A 19,936-nucleotide genomic window follows, 5' to 3' on the forward strand; every position below is an offset into this window, starting at 1 on the left:
CCTAAGCCTCCCTGTTCCTTGTCCCCTAACTGTCCCCTCCTAAGCCCCCCCCAAATGCCCCCCAGGACCCTACCCCCTACCTGTACCCTGACTGCCCAAAACCTTCTCCACACCCCCAAAAAGCCCCCCCCCAAACTCCCGCCCCCCCCGCCCCCCGTCTCTTGACTGCCCCCTCCAAAACCTCCCTGCCCCTTCTCCGACCCCCTGGCCCCCTTGTTGTTGGCCTTTCTTCACCTAATGTCTGGGTGAACTTGCTCAGGAACTGCCTGAGCCGCTGGGCAGCAGTGGGGGAGGAGCTCCAGACTGCCGGAGCCGATCTGCCATGCAGGGAGGGAGGGAGGAGGAGGAGCCCTCTCTGTCTGAGTGTCGGAGCCCCATGTAAGTGACACCGTCCAGCCGGCAGCACTGTTAGCCGCGCCTGCTCTGCATCAGGGGGAAGTCCGGACATTTACAAATTCCCCCCCGGACGCTATTTTTAGCTTAAAAAGCCGGACATGTCTGGGGGAATCCGGACGAATGGTAACCCTACTTTATGGCAAAACTAAAGCATTTCTGTGTCCACAAGAGCTCTGACAGCCCTACCCTGCTCAGGTCAGAGCCATTTCTTCGTAACTCTTTGCTGCCATTCTCCCCTGCAGCCTCTCTGCTGCAAGCCAACTTGGCAGCATCCTTTGAAAGGCAACCGTCTCATTGGGGGTGTCCCACTGCACAGGGACATATCCTGCTACGTGGTGGGCCCGGCCAGCCTGGCACAGGGGGCAACACCCTTGCTCTTCCCAAAGCCCAGATATCAATGCCACTGACTCGAGAGAAAAGGAAGGAGCCACCAAGCTGGAGTGTTCATTTACAGGACATTTATTACACTGTAAAAAGTCCATTGGATTCCCAGCCATTTATTCCTTATGTACATTGTCTATCCCCTGCGGCTCTGGGTTTCCTCTGAGTACAGAACACGCTGGCTCTGAGTTGCTCCCCGTTTCCAATGGGATTTCTGCAATCAGCCTGGAGAATTTATAAAACTAGTTCAGAAAACAGGAAGAACTGAGATATGGTACATTCCAGCTGGCTCGCTCCGCTTCGGGAAGGGATGGCAGAGAAGGTACCGGCATCCACAGCGTAGGGGAGAAGCAAAGTGCAATGCTGCCAGGGCTTTGCTGAGCTGCTGGAGCTTTGGGGGCAGGGAAGGAGGGAAGCTGAGCACCCCAACGCCCACGGTGGGACTTGACAAGCAGCAGCCAGCTCCTCTCTCAAGCTAAGGAGCATGCAGGCCCGACGGCTGGAGAAGAGAGCACCTGCGGCTGGAAATAGGAAGGGGCCAGTGTAGTGTCTAGGCAGGAGGATGCTGTTCATTTCATGGGGAGTTGCTCCCCAAGAGCTGCTGTGGGAGAGGCATTGCTGGGGCTGCTTTCAGCTGCTGGCTTCCATCTAGTCTGCCCAATAGCTAACACTGGTTGGATTCTCTCCCTCCTCCCAGAAAGGCCTTAGCGTGTCGCTCAGACCCAGAGGGAGGGGGTAGAGTTGGTCTCGCCAGGGGTGCCCACTCGCGCCCTCTCGCCATTGGGCTGGGGGGAGCTTGGTGATACGCTGCAGTCCGGAGCCAGGAAAGCGCAGCCTGCACACCATGGCCAGCAAGCTCAGAGCCACACTGAGGGGGCTGTATGTTTCTGGGGAGAGGAACGAAAGCCAAACCCCTGCTGCATGGGGATGCCCAGGGCCTGCACCAAGAACTAGTGCCGAGGACAGTGGACATGGAGGATGAACCAGCTGGACTGAATGATCAGAGGGATCCCAGGAACCCAGGCCTCTCTGCTCCCACAGCACGGAGCTTCCCTCTTCACCTGCTAACAGCAGTGGCTTGGTCACAGGCTGCTGGGTAAAGGTGGCTGCCTGGCCCCTGAGATTGCAAAGGCAAGGAGGTGGTCAGTGGTGGTCAGTGGCACTGAGCTCCCCCTCCAAGGAAGGGAGCCAGTGACTCCTGAGCAGTAGCCATGAGAAGGGAGCAGAGGCCGACACGCTCCAGGGAGATTTTAGCAGTTGCCCTGCCAAACACCCTGCTGCCCTTCTGCTCAAGTTACCATCCTCTACAGTAAAGGTGGCAACTACCAGGGAGGATCTAGCCGGTGTCCTCCACCTGCAGCACTTCCTCAGCAAGCCATCCTCGAGCCCCCTCACTCTAGTTGACTTCAGAGGTTGTCATGGGATCGGTGGGCCGTGCAGTGGCCAGGAGGGGAACTGGGGAAGTGGCCTCAATCAGGGCAGGGTTGAGAATGATTGGCAGAGTCATAGGCGGCACCCCGACCTGCAGGGGGGAGGCGAGAGGCTGCAGGATCAGTGGTGACTGCGCCATATGAGGAGGTACATCTGTGACGGGGCTCATCTTCACTGATGCCACCGCAGAGAGAGGGGAGCCAGAGGCGCCTCTGATGGCTGGGCCGGGGCCTGGGGCTCTTTCAGAGCCTGTGAAAGGAATGAAGAGAACAATTCTTTGTATTAAACCCTCTCCCAAGTAACCCTGAGGCAAGCAGGGATCACAGGGCCTGCCCCAAGGCCGGCCTCCCACCCACGCCCAGCGGGGATCGCAGGGCCTTCCTCCCACCACCCTCCGCCGAGAGTGGATCACGGGGCTTCCCCCGGGCCAACCTCCCCCAAAGCCGAGCAGGGATAGTGGGGCTTGCCAAGGCCAGCCTCCACCCGAGCCGAGCAGGGATCGCGGTGCCTTCCCCCGGGCCACCCTCCCCAGTCCCAGTCAGGCAGCCTGAGCAAAGACACAAGCCAGGGCAGCTCACGAGCATTCCCCCATCACTATAACCGCAGAGGGATGGAGGCCTAGGCTTGTCCAGTTGAAAACTGAAGCCCACTCCACAGCTCAGAGCCTGCTCAGGAGACCCAGCCCCTGCAGTCCAGTCTGATTGAGGCTGAAAGTGGCTCCATTGAACCCAAGCCCAGCTGGACAATGCTGCTGGGGAGGGACGAGTGCTTGAGCCCACAGGAGACTCACCACTGGCACCCAGCTCAGAGGACTTCTCCAAGGGTGCTAGGTGGGCGGCAGAAGCAGGCAGGGCAGGGGCCACTGGTTTCTGAGGATGTGGCTCTGTTGGCACACTGGGGACAGGTTCTAGATACATAAAACAAGCAGTGAGCCTGCAGCCCCCCATGAGCCATACTCCCCCCAACCCCACCATCCAGCCTCTCACCACAGTGCCCTACTCACAAGCCCCACCACCCCAGGCCTATGGGCTCACCAACAAATGCAAAAGGCATTCCCTCCATCCCAGGCCTATGGGCTCACCAACGTCCTGGCACTGGAGGAAGGCTCTCCCCCCCTCCCAGGAAGCAAAGATCTGGCCTGCAAGGGCAGGGCCGTGATGGCAATTCCCCAACCCTGCGTACCCTGGATGACTGTCTGTTTGAAGAGCTCATCACGCAGTCTGGGCAGGAAGCAATCTATCCGCTCCCAAGTGATCTCCCAGAGGTCCGAGTACCCTGTGCGTGAATCAGCACTGTGGAATATTCCAGCCGTGTCCATCACAAGCAGCATGTTCTTCAGAGACTCTGGGATGGCCTCTAGCTGCAAAGAGACACTCTTTAGAACAGAGCTGGAGCAACTCAGGGACAGAGAAATGGAGGCACAGAACAGCTGACTGAGGGTCTTGGAGCATGAGACCACTGGGGGAGATGGGACCAGGAGGGTTTCAGAGCAGGGGAGGGGAGAGGAGGGAGCCGGGAGTAAGAGTGGGAAGAGAAGGCACCATGAGGCCAAGAGAACAGGGGAAGCATTGTAGCACCCACTCAGTGCCATACCAGTAAGTCGCTGGAGCCTGCATGCATGTATTTGTCCATGAAGTCCAGGATCGTCAGCCACAGAGCAGCGAACGTTGTCAAGGAGAGCAGCGGGGAGAGATGCTGCAGGAACACCTAGAGTAGCAACCACCACCACAGTAAGGGACACGAGTTAAGAGGCAGCACCAAGCCACAGGGCTGCGACCCTCAGCTCTGGGGCTAAACCCTCCATCCCAGAGCCCTCCCTTTTTCTGGCAGGTTCAGGAGAGGGATAGGCAGGAATCCAGCCACAGGGCTCCGAGGGCTCCGGAGGCAGTGCCCAGGACCTGATCTCCCCTCCTTTAGATCTCCAGCACATGCTGCTGCTCAGCTCCGACCCCCACACTTCCATGCCTTTGGCACCCACTTCCCCTGGGCCACATGCTGATCAAGACATTATCACTGATCGCTCTGGAGGAGGAGTGCAGTGTTAAGGTGCCTGTCTCCATCCTCTGCGAACAGGAATGTTTCTGAATGCTGGGATGAGGGGGACATGCAGCAGTCTGGCAGCAAGACACCCCCCTGGAAAGCAGGCATTGCACAGCATTAAGTACAGCACGTGCAGTTCGGGGAGGTGCCCATTGCTCAGGGCTACTGCCTGGCCAGATCACACACTGGCAGTCAACCTTCAAGCCCACCCCCACAGCAGCAGAGTTGGTCAAAATCCAAGCACAACTTTTTAGCTAGACCCCAAGCAGAGTCTCGCCGAGCTGTCTGCCACAGAGCTCCGCAGGCACAAGTGGAATGAGGCGCATCCTTGCCTTGGAGAGCAGTGTCGAGGCTCTCATTCTGGTCTCTTCCATCCCACCAACATCAGCTGGACTGACGTTCTCCAGCAGTTTGGTCAGCAGAGGGAACAGCACCTAGTGGATCAATGACATGAACATGCTGGGGGTCAGGAATCGTCACCACAGAAGAGGAGGTTGCTAACCTGGCCAGAGTGGTTGGCTCATGGCATTCTGGGGACTCACACCCAGGCCAGCAAGCGCAGAGGCAGCTCAGAATATGAGAAGGACAGGGCTGCTTTCACACCTCAAAGAGGTTCAGCTGGGAGTCTGGGCAAAGGGGTTTTCAGAGGGACTGGGAGTGGGGAAAGCCCAATCCTTCACTGTGAGTGGGCAGCTGCCTGGAACAGCTGCACTCCATGCTAGCCACAGGGCATGGGAAGCCAGTGCCCTCAGCCCCTGGACGGCTTGCTCCTTGACTCCCCCATACAGCACTGCTAAAACCAATGGGAAGCCAGCCAACTCCAGCTACAGTTCCCAGAGGCAGCGCTCCCCTGCTCAAGTGCACAGCCCAGCTGGGAGGTTACCTTATTGAAGCAGGACTCCCACTCCAGAGCATCCAGCGCCTGCAGGTCATGCACAAGGAGAGCCCGCTGCAGGTAGGTGAGCGCCTGCATCCGCACCTGGCGCCGGGCATCACAGCACAGCCAGGCGATACCTGCACACGGGTGAGAGTCAGAATCTCATTTCCGCATCAAACATAGGGCGGTGTCACGTCCTCCTCTGCCACCCCGTGGGTGAGTGTAAAAGCTCATTCTAATGCAGTGCAACACTTTGCCGTGCAATCTGGAGCCTTGGGTGAGAAGTGCTAGGGAAGGGCATATGCTGACCCTCCTTCACCCCCCGGAGAGAAGCTATCCAGCACCGAGGTCACAGATGGTGAACGTGAGGCCTAGAGTGGTGAAGTGACAAGTCCAAAGTGAGCCAGTGGCAGAGATGCCAGGTCGGACTCAGGTCACAGCCCTGCTCTGAGCACTAAGTCACGTCTCTCTCCAACCCCGTGGTGCTGGACGATGCTCAGCCCCAACCGTTCAGAACAGCAGTGCTGCTGCTCACTTAGTCACTGCGGCCCTTTCCCATGCTGCCCTGCAAGCTCATCTCAGCTGCCAGGCCCCTGGCCTGGGTGAAACAGGACGTTAGCCAGTGGGAGGGTATTGGTAGCAACAGCCATGTCAAAACAGCCAAGGAACAGGAGCAAACGCACTGATTTCTTCTCAAGCTGGGCTAGGACATCACTTGTCATACAGCTGCTGTCCAGTGTCCTTTTCCATCTGGAGAGGACACAAGGAGCAGCTCTAGCTGAACTCTCCTCCTTCCCCCCTCTGCAGGGCTCGGCCCTGTGTACCAGCCCCCACCCTGACACTGGAAATCTCCACCCCATCAGCAAAGGAAAACGGGGGGTGGGGGGAGGGGCGGGCTTTACCCTGCAGCAAGGGGCACCAGCAGTTGGACCACAGTGTTTGAGAGTCTGCTTCGATTTTCTTCCCTGCGGCCTCCAGGTGGCGCTGCTCCTCTGCCCAGGAGCTGTAGATGGTGGCAGCTCGTGTGTGGAGGGTGTGCATGAGGTCCAGCAACTGCAATTAAAAGCATCCAAGTAAGCAATGCACCAGGGATGCCATTTCATGGGGAGGGGGGCAACTTTAACCATGATTCCTGAGGCTACTTGGGCACCTGAAAACTCAGGATTTTTTTTCCAGATAACATCTTAGATACAGTGCTCCTGTCAGATAATAATTTCTAATTCCTATATAAAGAAAGAAATTTAAATAAATATTAAACCCACTCAGCTCTAATACTAACATGTTCTGATATCTTGTGTCAATTCACTTAAGGGACACTGGTTTGGTTTAAAATTTTAATGTGTAAACTTACTTTGGTACTAATTCTTGAATACAACTAACTATTGAAACAATTGTAGAAAAATCTAGATTACTTTCTATCACTTTTTTGCAGTTCATCAAGCTTGGAATAGATCATTTAACTTTTGGAAACATCCTACTAGGGCAAGGCCCCATGAGTTTAGACTGCCTGGGATTCTAGGGGTGTTACCCCACTACAAATAATAGACTAGAAACTGACTTTAAACAAGAGTGAAACTGACACTGTCAAGTCACTTTCATAGTATTGCTAACCCCAAATGTTCATGAATCAGGCTCACCAAAAATCGTGAGATTGGCTTTAAAAATCATGAGATTATGTATAAATAATACATTTGGTGTTCTTTTTATTTACATTCTGCTTTTTGAGCCTTTACAGTGCACTGGGGTCACATTTTGAAGCTTTCTCCACACACACAAGGGCTAGAAACGTCATTTCTCTTTAAGACTGAAGGATGAAATCATCACATATACACTTGACTCCAGGAGCTGGGGCTTTAAGGAAAACAATAATTATCATGAGACTCATGACAAAATCATGAGAGTTGGCAACACTGCCTTCTGTTTAGAGGCTAGTTACTTTCCAGAAGGATCTTAAACACAACACTACAGTGCTTGAGTTGCAGTTTTCACAGGAGAATATTTAAAACCAAACGCCAAGAAAATTCCACATTTTAAAGTTGAGAAAAGAATTGAGACTTCTGAGGTATCTCAGGGCCAATGCAGGCAGGAAAGAAAAATAAACAGCACTGGAGTTCTGGGCAGCTCTTCCTCTTGAAAGAAACTTGGAGGGTCAAATCTCCTAGACATTAATCAAGTAAAACTATTGCCATCAGTGCCTCCACTCAGAGATATTAACATCACAGTGAACATATGATTACATGTGTGGTCAATAACTATACACTTCATACTTAAATATCCGAGCCATCTTATCCAGAGTTACACATCATATATGCATTGGCTCAGGGACTACATTTTCCCACTAGGTGCCTTTGAAAATCTGGCCTTTTGTCTGTGTCCTAGGGTGACTAGACAGCAAGTGTGAAAAATTGGGACAAGGGGTGGAGGGTAATAGGCACCTATACAAGATAAGGCCCCAAATATTGGGACGGTCCCTATAAAATTGAGACATCTGGTCACCCTAGTGTGTCCCTCAGTGCCCCATCTGTACAATGGGGATAACAGCACTGCTCTACCTCACCGAGGGGCTGTGATGTGAGGCAGTCATACTGTGGCGATGGGGCCACATAAGTACCACAGATAGAGTGGGAACTTCTCTATATCTGCTATCCCTTCCCTGGGTTTTGGCTCCTTCTTTTCACATACCCCTCTCACATTTCCCTCTTTTCTGAATAAAAACGGGGAGTCTGGTGGCACCTTAAAGACTAACAGATTTATTTAGGCATAAGCTTTCGTGGGTAAAGACCCACTTCTTTACCCATGAAAGCTTATGCCCAAATAAATCTGTTAATCTTAAGGTGCCACCAGACTCCTCATTGTTTTGTGGATACAGACTAACAGGGCTACCCCTCTGATCTTTTCTGAATGTAAACTTGGCTCAGAGGGCTTGGCTGTATTTCTTCCGAGTCCTCTGCTTTCTCTCTTCAACACCCCCCAGGGATTCCTGTTTTACAGGTTCATCTAAAGACTTCCAGATCCTTAATTTAATCAACAACCTTTCTTATCTTAATCACCCTGCCTCTGTTTGTAAACAAAACACTGACTCCCTGCCCCAAGAGCACAAGCTGCAAGAAGCACCTCTCCTCTGCAGAACTCACATTCCACACTACACCTCTACCTGGATATAACATGAATTCGGATATAACACGGTAAAGCAGCACTCCGGGGGGCGGGGCTGCGCACTCTGGCAGATCAAAGCAAGTTCGATATAACACGGTTTCACCTATAACGCGGTAAGATTTTTTGGCTCCTGAGGACACCGTTATATCGGGGTAGAGGTGTAATTCTGCGAAGTTGAGAGGTCTGCCTGGGAGCCCACCTCCTGTAGGGAACTCAGGGTGGGGCAGGACCCCCCCCCCACACCCTTCCTAATTGGCACCCTTGCAACTTGCAGGATTCTAGTGCCCAAAGCAATGCTGTGTCCTGCCTTCCCCTAACCCAGGGCAAAGAACTTCCACTCCTCACCCAGATTCACCCACACCAGCACGAGAGAGAGGGGTGTGTGTGTGTGTGTGTGTGTGTGTGTGTGTGTGTGAGACACATCCTTCTATGCCCCCCACTGGGTCATTCAAGACAGGGGGACAAACACACTGGCAGAGATGAGCCTGTCTTTAACGGCTGGGAGGAAGAAGCACTCCTCTGGGAGAAGGAGAGAGGATCAGAGGAAGGGCCAGTGATGAGCTCCCAAAATCCTACGAACCGTTCCTTGGCGGCACTTTGGCAGCGGGGGGGGGGGGGGGGGGGCCCCCCCCCCCCCCGGGGCCCGGGCCGGGCCCCCCCCCCCCCCCCCCCCCCCTGCCGGGCGCGGCCGGCGGGGGGGGGGGGGGGGGGGGGGCCCTCACTCGCTCCAGGTTTTCGGCGACAGGTCCTTCACTCGCCCGCCGCCGAAGTGCTGCCAAAGATCCGGTAGGGAACCGCGCGGTGAGTACAAGCCCCACGTGCCTGTCTCCCCCCCGCCACCCACCCATTTGACCTTAACCCACGTCTTGCCCCCAACTGCCCCCTCAGAACCCGTAACCCATCAACCCCCCCCTCCTTGTCCCCTGACCACCCCCTCCCAAGACCCCCCACCCTAACTGCCCCCCAGGACCCCACCCCCTACCCAACTCGCCCCACTCCCTGTCCCCTGACTGCCCCAACCCCATCTACCACCACCCCGACAGACCCCCGGGACTCCCACGCCTACCCAACCCTCCCTTTCCCTGTCCCCTGACCGCCTCCCCATAACCTCTGCCCCCTCCAACCGCTCCCTACCTTATCCAACCCCTCCTCCCAGCCCCGGCTGGCCCCCTTAGCATGCTGCTGTGTAAGGATGCCGCGCAGCCGCTGGAGCTTGCAGCCCCACCCCCTTACCCAAAAGGTGAAAGTAAGCTGGTATGCCCCTGTACAGCGTACCGGCAAGAGCCGGTGTTCCATACTGGGGTGGCCCAGCTTCCCCAGGGGGCAATTTAAAGGGGCTGGAGCCCCGGGCCCTTTAAATTGCCACCAGAGCCCCACTGCTGGAGCCCTGGGGTAGCGGGGGGCTCCAGGGGCTATTTAAAGGGCCGAGGCTCCAGCTGCCTCTGCCGCCCTGTGGGAGCCCCGCCGCTTCCCCCAGGGCTGGGGGAGCCTTGGCCTCCCAAGCTGGGAGCTCAGGTGGGCCAGACAGGATGGTCCTGCGGGCTGGATGTGGCCCGCGGACCAGAGTTTGCTCACCCGCCCGCCCCTTTAGTAACTGGTTCTACACCAGCTTCTAAATTTAGCAACCGGTTCTTGCGAACCAGTGCGAACCGGCTTCAGCTCACCACTGGGAAGGACTAGTGGGTCGCATGGGAAAGAATGGAGCCCTTCTAGATATGTGGGGAGGGAGCGCTCCCGCTGGAGAGAGGGAGACAATTGCAGTCATGCTGACCAGGTACAGTCTGATCTTTTCTGCGTAAAGCCTGTAACAAGGCTATTGCTCAGGGACTAATGATTCAGTTACTGAACTCTAGGTCTACAGCATGACTTCCCACAGGACAACACCCAGCATGGCGCTGCATATGGCCAGTCAAGGTCCGCATTGAGAACTGTTTCCAGACAGAGTTGACTCCTCCGCCCTTCAAAGACCTCCAAATTCCGAACACATCCTTCACTTCCCTCCATGGAAGTGCCCTAACTCCACCTCAGACACACCCCAGGGTTCACACATCCTTCGTTCCTCTATCACAGACACCCCTCACTATCTCATCACAAAATCCCCCCCATCCCAGTCACATTCTTCAGTGACCCCCACAGCTCCAGACACAGCCTTCATCCCCCCCCCCCAATCTGCCTGTGTCTCCCTTCATCACACAGGCACCTCCTACACTCCCCTTAACATTACAACCAGACACATGCCTGACCCCTAGCTGAGCACTGATAGAGATGAGCCCCACCCCTCTCGGGGGAGTTCCCACCAAGGGTGGGCAGCGGGGCCCCCAGATGGGAAAGGAGAGGAGGAAATCCTGGCTATACTTACGTCCTGACTAACCTGTAAAGACACAGTGTGGTAGCTGGCCGGAACACTCTCGTCATCCTCCTCATCGCTGTGGGAGTGGCTCTGGTGCTGGCTCGAGGCCCGCGAGCGCCTCAGCGAGTTCTCTTTTGGCTTCTTCTTGAACCGGTTGGCTTTACCGTCATACTTATGGCTCTTCGCCCGCTTCTCCTGGGACTTGTACCCTAGGGAGCACCAGGGGCCATAACATACTCCATCATACGCACTGGGATCCCAATGCAAGCCCCTCTCAATCTACATGCTAACAACATGCTGAAGCAAAGGGCCCAACAACCTCATGAGGTGCTGAGTGCCCCCAGAGATCTGTGGATCCTCAGAGCCTGTTGGAACCAAGCCCTGGGCAGCAGCACCACCAGGACACCATTTCTCTGGCTGATGGTGCTCCTCTTTCTCCACATTGCAGTCACACGGTTCCCCTCACTGGCAGGAATGAGGGACAGGAAGGAGCTGTGGAATGAGGTCAGCACTAGCTCACTACTCCAGCACCCATGGCCGAACTGACCCCCACTGGGTGATCTGCCTGCTGCAGCCAGCCAAGCTTTAAAAGGCCGAAGTGACAAGGCCTCCCCCTGCCCTCACCCCCACCTCTGAGAAAATCCCACAGCCGATTGGCTCTCCTTCTCTGAGGGTGCGCTCTGCTTGTTCCTTGCTCCTCTGTGTGCTGTTGCTGGACGCACCCTAACCAAGCCCCGCCTCACCTCCATTCAAACTCGCCTCTACAAAGATGCGGATGGTTTTGACGCAGAGCTCGAAGTTCTCTGGAGTGACATGAGCAGCATCTCGCACAATGAAGGACAGGGACTCCACGCACTTCATGAGAGATTTGGTGTCGTGTGGGCCCAGGTCCAGACCCACAGTCAGGCTATACTGGTTCACGAGAGGAGATGGACCCTGCCTGCTGAGCCCAGCCATGGGTTTGGGGCTGTCAATGTCGTCCTTGCCAACCTGCAATGCGGAGCACTAGCAGTGTGAGAGGATGTAGCCCTGTGTGCACAGCACACACGCGTCAGCCCATCCCCAAGGCCAGAGACAGGCCCTTTTCTCTATCACCAACAGGAGGTACTGCTGGCAGGACTCATCTCCCCTCCTTTCCACACTTGTCTCCTCCTGTTCACCTCCTCTCCACCTTTGCCTCTCATCCCCCTTTCCTTCCCTCACCCCCCTTGCTCTGTTCTCCAGTCCCATTCCCTTCAGACCCCACCCCACCCTACCCTCCACCCAGAGCTGTCAGAGAACTGCACCCACTCACTACAGGGCAAGCACGAGCTAGATGCACATTGAGGAGGATGGGATCTGCAGGGCAGGGAGCTCAATGACAGCTGCACCCTGACTCCAGTGGATACGTGTCCAGCTGTGGTGCTTACAGCTGTCTCACTTCTGTACACTCTGCTGCTACAGCGGATCGAGCCTTCACCCCAGGCAGCCCTCGCCTCACTCACCACCAGCCAGCCGCTGTTCACCACATCCACGTCAGTCACGGAGCGATGCATCTTGCCTTGCTTGCTGTGATCAGCATATACCTCAGAATCAGAGGTGTAGCCACGGTCCAGGCTGACATCACTCGGGTGGTAGGACAAGGAGATCTCACTGTCAGACTGAGCACCTTCAAGAAGAAATGCATAGAAGTGAGCCAAAGCCAGAGCTCCAGAGGATACAAGCCAAAAGAGGCTGCTCCAGCTCACGAGTTCCCAGTTAGAGGAGAACCTGGCCAGGCCTCATCTACTCTTGCTTTTCCCCCCATGAAAGCAGCCATCAGAGCAGCACCCTCAGGGGAGAGAGAGAAAGACCAGATCTTTGTAATAGTTTATCCCCTGTAGCAGACTCTCCTCTTCTGAGGGAACACATGATTTATGCTGGGAATTCCCACAGGATTCCCCATGCTCCAGCTGGCTAATATGGCTGGGGACCTAGAAGGAGAGAAAGTCCAACGCTGAAGCCTGGACAGGATAAAGATGGATCCCAGCCGGGGGTTCCCAAAACTGGCCTCCAAAATTGCATTTGCAAAATCTTTCACACCCCCCCCCATTTGTGCATGTGCCCCCCTGCACCCACACTGCCTGCTACATAGCCATACAGAACAGGGGATATATGCAGATCCAACCAAAAACGTGGCCTGAACTGCTGAGCCCCATTTGTATGCATGGAAGTGCTTTCATTCCAGGCACTCTACTCCAGCGGGGCAGATCAGAAACATCACATGGAAAAGGGGAGTTTGAGGAGAATTACTGCAGTTGCTATGGTGGGACAGGGCAGCACAGCCAATGCGTTGGAGAATTTCATGCGCTAGATAGGGCCTCGGGGTCATTCACCCAGCCCCACCTCTGCACTAATCTCATGCTCTCCAATAGCCAGCAGTGTACTTTAGCATGCTGTGTCATAGGGGCTGCCTTCTCTACACCTGGCATTCAGTTGATATCACACATTCCCAGCTAAGCAATCCTTGCTGGGGGCAGCACTGAAGCCAATGGGATCACTTATTTATGGGCAATTGCTGGGTGTTCTCCAACATCCCACATTTGGTACAATCTAGCCAGCAGGGAGGGAGGTAGAGCTCGGCCCTGAATGTCCGAATGCATTTCTTGGTACAAGACTCATGGCAGAAGAGCTTGTGGTCTGTTACATTGCCACTGGGTCTTGTCGTGTGCTTGTGCCACCAACAGACAGCAGTGCTAGAAGAGACTGTAGAGAACAATCCTGGGCTGGCCCCTGGAGAAGCCAAGATGAAAGGCCCACCAGCCCAGTCTCCAGCAGCTAGGAGTCTATGGCAGCAGGACTTGCCAAACCAGCAGGCATAACGCCCCAGGACCTCACAAGTAAGAGCTGGGGAGAGGAAGGAGGCCCTCTATTGTAGGCCCGTGGCAATGAGCTTTGAAGGCACATCAATCAATCATTTTGCCATGTGCGGGGGGGGGTCGGGGGGGGAGGGAGGAGCTTAGATTGGATTTGCCAATGCTCCCAACTGGATTGCTCTCACATGATCGGTAAGTATCAAGTTGAGACAGTGGGGGACTGGTGAGCAGGTTTTGTATGAGTGGCCAGTGCCCTGTCTATGCCCAAATGGATTCAGAATCACAAATGTTTGATTGCAGTTTCCCAGCACACTGCTCTTAAAACAGCCACAGAGGAGCCAGTCTCTTCACTTCCTTGCTGTCTCCCTCTGTAAGAACATCTAGTAAGATGTGGACAATAGCTCGGTTTATATTACACCCCCAAAGAGGGGGATTAATCTGTACTGCCCAGGACAAGACCCCCCTCCCTCTCTTGGAACACAGCAGTCTCTCTCAGCAGCTGTGCAATCTCAGCTTCCATTGTTCCCTCTGGTGCACGGGCTACTGCTCCAGGAGGAGATGGCAGAGCAGAGAAAGGGACAAATCATGAGTAGGAGTGAACAGCAGGTGCTGGCTTTTAATCTTGCTAATGTAGTTTAATATCAGCTTTGTTTTCCTGCAGTCCCCTTTGCTAATTGAAAAGCCCAGGGAAGCAGCTGCTTATCTGGCAAGCAGGCATCAGATTTCCTAGCAGCAGCCCTCTGTCTTACCTGTGTCATTATCTGCCCTTGCTGTAACCTGCAGGGCTGGGGGCGGTTTCACCCCTGACCCGATACACTCCAGGAGGGTGAAGAGTGTGTACCAGTCATCCCCGGAGTGGATGTTAGCAGCATTGGTCTTCAGGAGCTCGTGGAGGCCATAGGCAACCTGGTGGCTAACTCTGGACAGCATGCTGGGCTTCATCATTAGCAGGATACGGAGCGAGAGGAGAACCTGGCCAGGGAAGGTGGCAGTGAGTGCTCACGGCCAGCGCTACATCCAGTCCCATTTCTTATCAGAGTCCTCCTCTCCCAGTTACTTAGAGCTAAAGGCTGCAGCTTCTTCAGCAGAGTTGCGTGCACTGCAAAGGACTGTGAGATTAACCCAGCCCCCTTGCTCGCTGGTGTGCAGTAGTCACATACAGTGTGCTTAGGCCCCTTAGTCCCTGGTGGTTGGCAGCAGACAATTTCTGTGAGCTGGAATCTGCTGTAGTAGGATGTCAGCAAAGCAGCACAAGCAGGGACAAGGCCATTCAATGTGGTGTGTAAAGAGTATAAAACTCCCCATCACCCAGGCAGTGTGTTAGTACAGAGAGGCTACAAGCCAGGGATTGTAAGGGTGTCCCTTTAGGCACATATGGTTAACACACAAACTTGGGTGAAAGCATTTTAGTCACCACTGTTCCACACAACACCTTTAACCCCTAGGACTGAAAGGGTGGAGAAAACCATCAGTCTGCAGTTCAGTCTGTTCACTTGTCAATTGGACTCTGAAGTGCTCTCAGATGCAGGTGCCTCACAGGGTGTGAATCTGTCAAGACCTGACACTACTTTTAACTGACTAGGCTTTAAGCGGACGTTGTCCCTTTGGCTGTGAGATTCCCCTCTCCCAGACCAGGTCCACCTACCCTCCTTCTCCATGACAAGGGGCATGTTCAGATGCCTTTGGGGGATGGGTCTTTCCCTTGCTAAGGGCCCTTGTAGGGGAATTCTTCTCCGTCATCTTCATTGCTCTGAACCCATCAGACCAGGCTCCATGGCTTTTGCCTTTTAGCTGTAACTCTCCCCTTCTTAGCAATTCAAACAGCTCCCAAAGTGCCTTGAAGTCTGCAGCAGGGCACCAAATCCCAAGACAAGTGAACAGGTGGGAAGTGGTGCTGCCACAAATACAGGGAAGAGGCCAGCACTCAGAGCACACAAGTGATGCCATGCTAGGATGACTAACAGCAGCGACAGATTCCTCACGGGCTGGTGAGTGCAGACACAAAACCCAGTGCACCGACCTCCACCAACCCCTTTACCTGGGCACTGATCTCCTCCCGGCGCAGGAGCCGAATGGCCAGCCTGAGCAGCCCTACCACCGCTCTTTCCACTAGGAAGCAGAACTCCAGAGCATGGACGCACAGGTGATAGAGGTGGTCTCGCACTGCCTGCCAGACACATCCCACACGGTCCCTAGCCAACACAGCAACAGGAGAAAGGGCAGGGTGAAGGGAGATGAACAGCAGGGCTGAGCGGCTGCTCTCAGAGACCTCGCAGGCCTGGTATCTCTCTGCTTCAATTGGATGCTCCAGCAGAGAGTTACCAACAGCAGATCTATGGGAGCTCATTGTTTCATTATTCACAAGCAACCAGGTGAGGGAGGGCGCCCTAAACTCAGCTTCCTTAGAACCTCCTGGCCCCTTTGCTCATTTTGCAACCCCTTCCCCGCCTCAGGTGTGCCAGACGCATGGGGGCTCCCACCAGCCAGCCCTCCCATATTTAGCAGGAGATCTTTGCAACAGGCCACCCACCTCACCATCAAGGCGATGTGGGGGAAGGGTAATTCTTGATCATAAGACTTGGCACTGCAGCTACACTATCCCCCCACCTCTACTCTAGGAGTGAGGTCTCCCCCACCTCTGCATACCTAGCTGGGGCAGATACCATTTTAGTCTCCATGTCCTCTAGGTCTCCCTGTAGTAAGCAGAGCTTCACAGGGGATGGCTCCTTTGTTTACAGGTACTGTGGTGGAACTACTAAACCCAGCAGTTGTGCTTCAGCTGGCAAACCAAGCCCATAAGGAACTGAGCCCCTGGACCTACACATCAGCTAGTCACTGCTGGAGCAGTTCTGGAGACTGTGTTTGAATGAAGGCATTGGCATGCAGCTCAAAGAATCACCTATTCTCCAGCACAATCCTCAGCAGCATCTCCAAGCAGAAAGCAGCGTCCTCCTCATCATATGTCTCCTCATCAGGAGTTACGGAGATCAGAGCCTGAAAGAGCCAAAGATCATCAGTACCCATCATCACCTCTGCATGCAGTAGAAACCCTCCCAGAGGGACCAGCTTGTGCATTCCCCCATTCACACAGCACTTCGCAGCTTCTGCAACTGGATCAGCCATTTGGGAGAGCAGAGCTGCCAGATTCTTTTTCTGATGCGCTAACTAATGTTCAACTACCAGGTATTCAGGCATGCAGCTTGCCAAGGGAAGGCAAGAGGGACGGCCCCAGGACCCCTAGGCACAGCTACACGAGTTCTCAAGCCTCTGCTGAGTCCCACAGTGATCCTTTAAGAAGCTATACAACAAATTAACACCTGGCTCTGCTCTTAAGGAAATCCCTGGACCTAATTTCCCATCCCAGAGACAATGAGAAACCTTGAGCCAAAAGCTGAACTGAGTGCTGTTCTTAAAGTACTCCTAGATAAGTCTTCTGGAGAAGGACCTGCCAGGGAAATATTCCACCGCAGTATATGTTACATGGCTGTAATTACAGTGTACCCTCCTGACCACTATCCTCTAGACCTACAACCTGCCTGTGATGCCTCTCACCTTCATGAGCTCCTGGAGGGACTCCAGCTGGAGGAACTTGCTTTCAGTGATCAGCTTCTCGGGGTCACATTGCTGCAAAGAAGAGAAGGGAAAGGGAGAGTGCTGTGAGCAGAGACACAACCTGAAGAAACGCAGCTCATGCAGGTCTGCACACACAGAGTAGATTGGAGAGGGAGCTTTAAGCCCATTTCTAGTAACTCAGTCCCCGTCCAACCAATACGCATCACTAGAAGCCATTCCTCCTAAAGAACCTGGCCTCCACTGGGCAGATTTTAGGGGAGAGAAAAAGTCACCTTCTGACTGTCACATCAAGGAAAACCTGTATTTGTTACAAATCTATTCTCATCAGCTTGTGCTTAGTTATGGGACTCTAAACTAGAGGGCACATCTCAGCTTCCTATGGGGAAGCGCCTGCATTTTCATGGACTTATGGAACGTGGCTCCCCATGGGCGAGTGTTGTTAGACCTGTACGGAGAACACTACAGCTCCCTACAGCTGTGCATATGTAGGTATTCTTCAGGGTCTTTAGGTCCTTGAAGTTTTCAAGTCCTCTGGGATCCTGGCTCCAGCTAAATGGTTAACACTCCTCCACAGGAAGCGGGTACTTAGAGTTACAGCCCCACTTCCCATTATCTGTGAAGGTCTGTCCTCTCATACACACTGCGCTCAATGCATTGCACTCTGTGCCAGATTATTTTCAGTCCTGTGCATTACCTTGATGCACTCCAGAGCCATTCGCTTTGCCTCCTGGTTCTCTGTAGATGGCCCCCTCATACCAGATTGTTCTGTACCGCTGAGGGTGAGCCAGCTAACAAAGCTCAGCACTGTGGATTCACCGCTGCAAACAGAACACACACATCAGCCACACAAGAAAAAAACATGCATGTTCCCTAGCACCTACGAGGGACTCACTGGGCCACATCTCCCTGTGCCACTCACCGGTTAGATGGGGTCTCTTCCCGCTGCAGAGAGATCTTGCCATTGGGATCCACAAAGTCTTCAACCTGGAAGTCAGACCAGAGTGCATGTCCCAGTGTTCACCTCTTTCAGCTCTGTCTTCTTCACATCCCCTAATCAATTTTCCACTCTACCTTCCCATCCCTGAAAGTCTACACTATCTGATCTATACACAGCAAACACCCTGGCCCCCACATACAGACACTGTAACCAAACCTGCAACCCCACAGGCAATACACCTCTACCCCGATAGAACGCGACCCGATATAACACAAATTCGGATATAACGTGGTAAAGCAGCGGGGAGCCCCGGTCCCTTTAAAGTGCCACCCGAGCCCCGCTGCTTTACCGGTTATATCAGAATTCGTGTGGAGCCCCGGGCCTTTTAAATCACCGGGGCTCCGGCAGCCGGGCTCGGGTGGTGATTTAAAGGGCCAGAGGCTCCAGCTGCTGCGGGGAGCCCCGGGCCCTTTAAATCCCTGCCCGAGCCCCGCTGCCAGAGCTCCGGAGGTGATTTGCGGGGAGCCCCGCAGCGGCCCTTTAAATCACCACCGGGGAAGCCGGTCCAGTCCGGCACGCAGGAATGGACCGAACCCGATATAACGCGGTCTCACCTATAAGGCGGTGAGATTTTTTGGCTCCTGAGGACCGCGTTATATCGGAGTAGAGGTGTACCACAGAATTGGGCCTTCTACAGTGCACTGTTGCAGTCCTCACACCATTGTATTTCCCCACACAGACATGTCTTGTCATTTATTTTAGCAGATGTCAGAGTTGGAATTCATCAAATTCAGTTAAAAAAACAAATAATCTGAGATGCAGGGGCCCACAGGTCACTACTGTGCTAAGCCCTTCAAGGGCTGTCTTGCTCTATACACGCACTGCTAAAGCCATGCCTTTCCAAGCGGGCTCTCCTCCCCTTTGAACTGCGACTCTGCAAAGCTGGGCTCCTCACTTGCCCTGTCTTGAATTAGCCAGGAGCTGGCTGTCATTACCTCCACCATGGCCTTGGGCAGCAGCTCTGCTCGGAAAAGCTGCAGCATGGCCTCCATGATGTTTTTCCAGCCCTCCCGCAGAATGTCGCCATGGCGATGTGCCAAGTGAAACACAGTCTTTGCTGCGATGTGGGCCTTGGGATTACTTCCAAAAACACTGGGCAAATTCTCGATAGACTGCAAGAGAGAAGAGTGGGTGGTGGTCTGTCAGCAAGACACATTTCCCTTTCAACACAACCCAGGATGGAGTGCATTGCGGACCCTGCTATGGGACAGATGATATTTCTAAGAAAGGCTATGGGTAAACTACAGCTAGCACTCAATTTTGGGGAAGGCTGGGATCAGCTGGCTTCTCTGACCCTTGCTGAAACACCAAGGGAAGACAGATTGCACCTTTGTAGCACTTCAGCGACAACACTACTATGCTGACAGGAGATGTTTTCCTGTTGGCACAGGTATTCCACCTACCTGAGAGGTGGTAGCTAGGTCAATGGGAGAATTCTCCTGCCCATACAGTGCTGTCTACACCAGGGGTTAGATTGGTTTAACTATGTTGCTCAGGTGTGTGGATTTTTCACATCCCTGAGCAACGAAGTTATACTAACCTAATTTCCTAGGGCAGACCAGACTTAAGACTTTGCACTACAGTAATTCATTCCAGGATCACAAAGCTCTTTACTAATACTTCATTCATCACAACTCCCCTGAGAGGCAGGAATTAACTTCTCTGTACCTCAGTTTCCCTTGCCGCCCTGGTCTACATCAGGAAATTAGGTTGGTATAATTACATCATTAGGGGAGTGAAAAATCCACCTCCCTGAATGACAGTTAAACCAATCTAACCCACAGTGTAGACAGCACTAGGTCGGTGGGAGAATTCTCCTGTAGACCCAGCTACCACTTCTCGGGGAGGTCGAGTACCTATGCTGATGGGAGAACCTTTCCCGGCAGCATAGGTAGTATCTG

General features: G+C 54.0%; 1 protein-coding gene across 1 annotated transcript in view; it reads right to left on the minus strand.

Moving 5' to 3' along the window:
- Positions 1–839: 839 nt before the first annotated feature.
- GBF1 (golgi brefeldin A resistant guanine nucleotide exchange factor 1) overlaps positions 840–19,936 on the minus strand; it is a 191,172-nt gene continuing 172,075 nt past the window's right edge. Inside the window, exons 24-40 of the mRNA XM_029912871.1 lie at positions 18,971–19,147; positions 17,958–18,022; positions 17,733–17,856; positions 17,018–17,089; positions 16,365–16,459; positions 15,504–15,657; positions 14,215–14,437; positions 12,116–12,279; positions 11,375–11,621; positions 10,653–10,840; positions 6,028–6,178; positions 5,132–5,262; positions 4,581–4,682; positions 3,802–3,915; positions 3,391–3,568; positions 2,988–3,115; positions 840–2,512 (exon numbers count right to left, since the gene is read on the minus strand). Of these exons, the coding sequence (XP_029768731.1) occupies positions 2,174–2,512; positions 2,988–3,115; positions 3,391–3,568; positions 3,802–3,915; positions 4,581–4,682; positions 5,132–5,262; positions 6,028–6,178; positions 10,653–10,840; positions 11,375–11,621; positions 12,116–12,279; positions 14,215–14,437; positions 15,504–15,657; positions 16,365–16,459; positions 17,018–17,089; positions 17,733–17,856; positions 17,958–18,022; positions 18,971–19,147 (2,652 nt within the window). The 3' untranslated portion in view covers positions 840–2,173. The remainder of the gene's footprint in view (positions 2,513–2,987; positions 3,116–3,390; positions 3,569–3,801; positions 3,916–4,580; positions 4,683–5,131; positions 5,263–6,027; positions 6,179–10,652; positions 10,841–11,374; positions 11,622–12,115; positions 12,280–14,214; positions 14,438–15,503; positions 15,658–16,364; positions 16,460–17,017; positions 17,090–17,732; positions 17,857–17,957; positions 18,023–18,970; positions 19,148–19,936) is intronic.

Source organism: Terrapene carolina, unplaced genomic scaffold (assembly GCF_002925995.2).
Source record: "Terrapene carolina triunguis isolate 2854851 unplaced genomic scaffold, T_m_triunguis-2.0 Scaffold310, whole genome shotgun sequence".
Taxonomy (NCBI): Eukaryota; Metazoa; Chordata; order Testudines; family Emydidae; genus Terrapene; species Terrapene triunguis.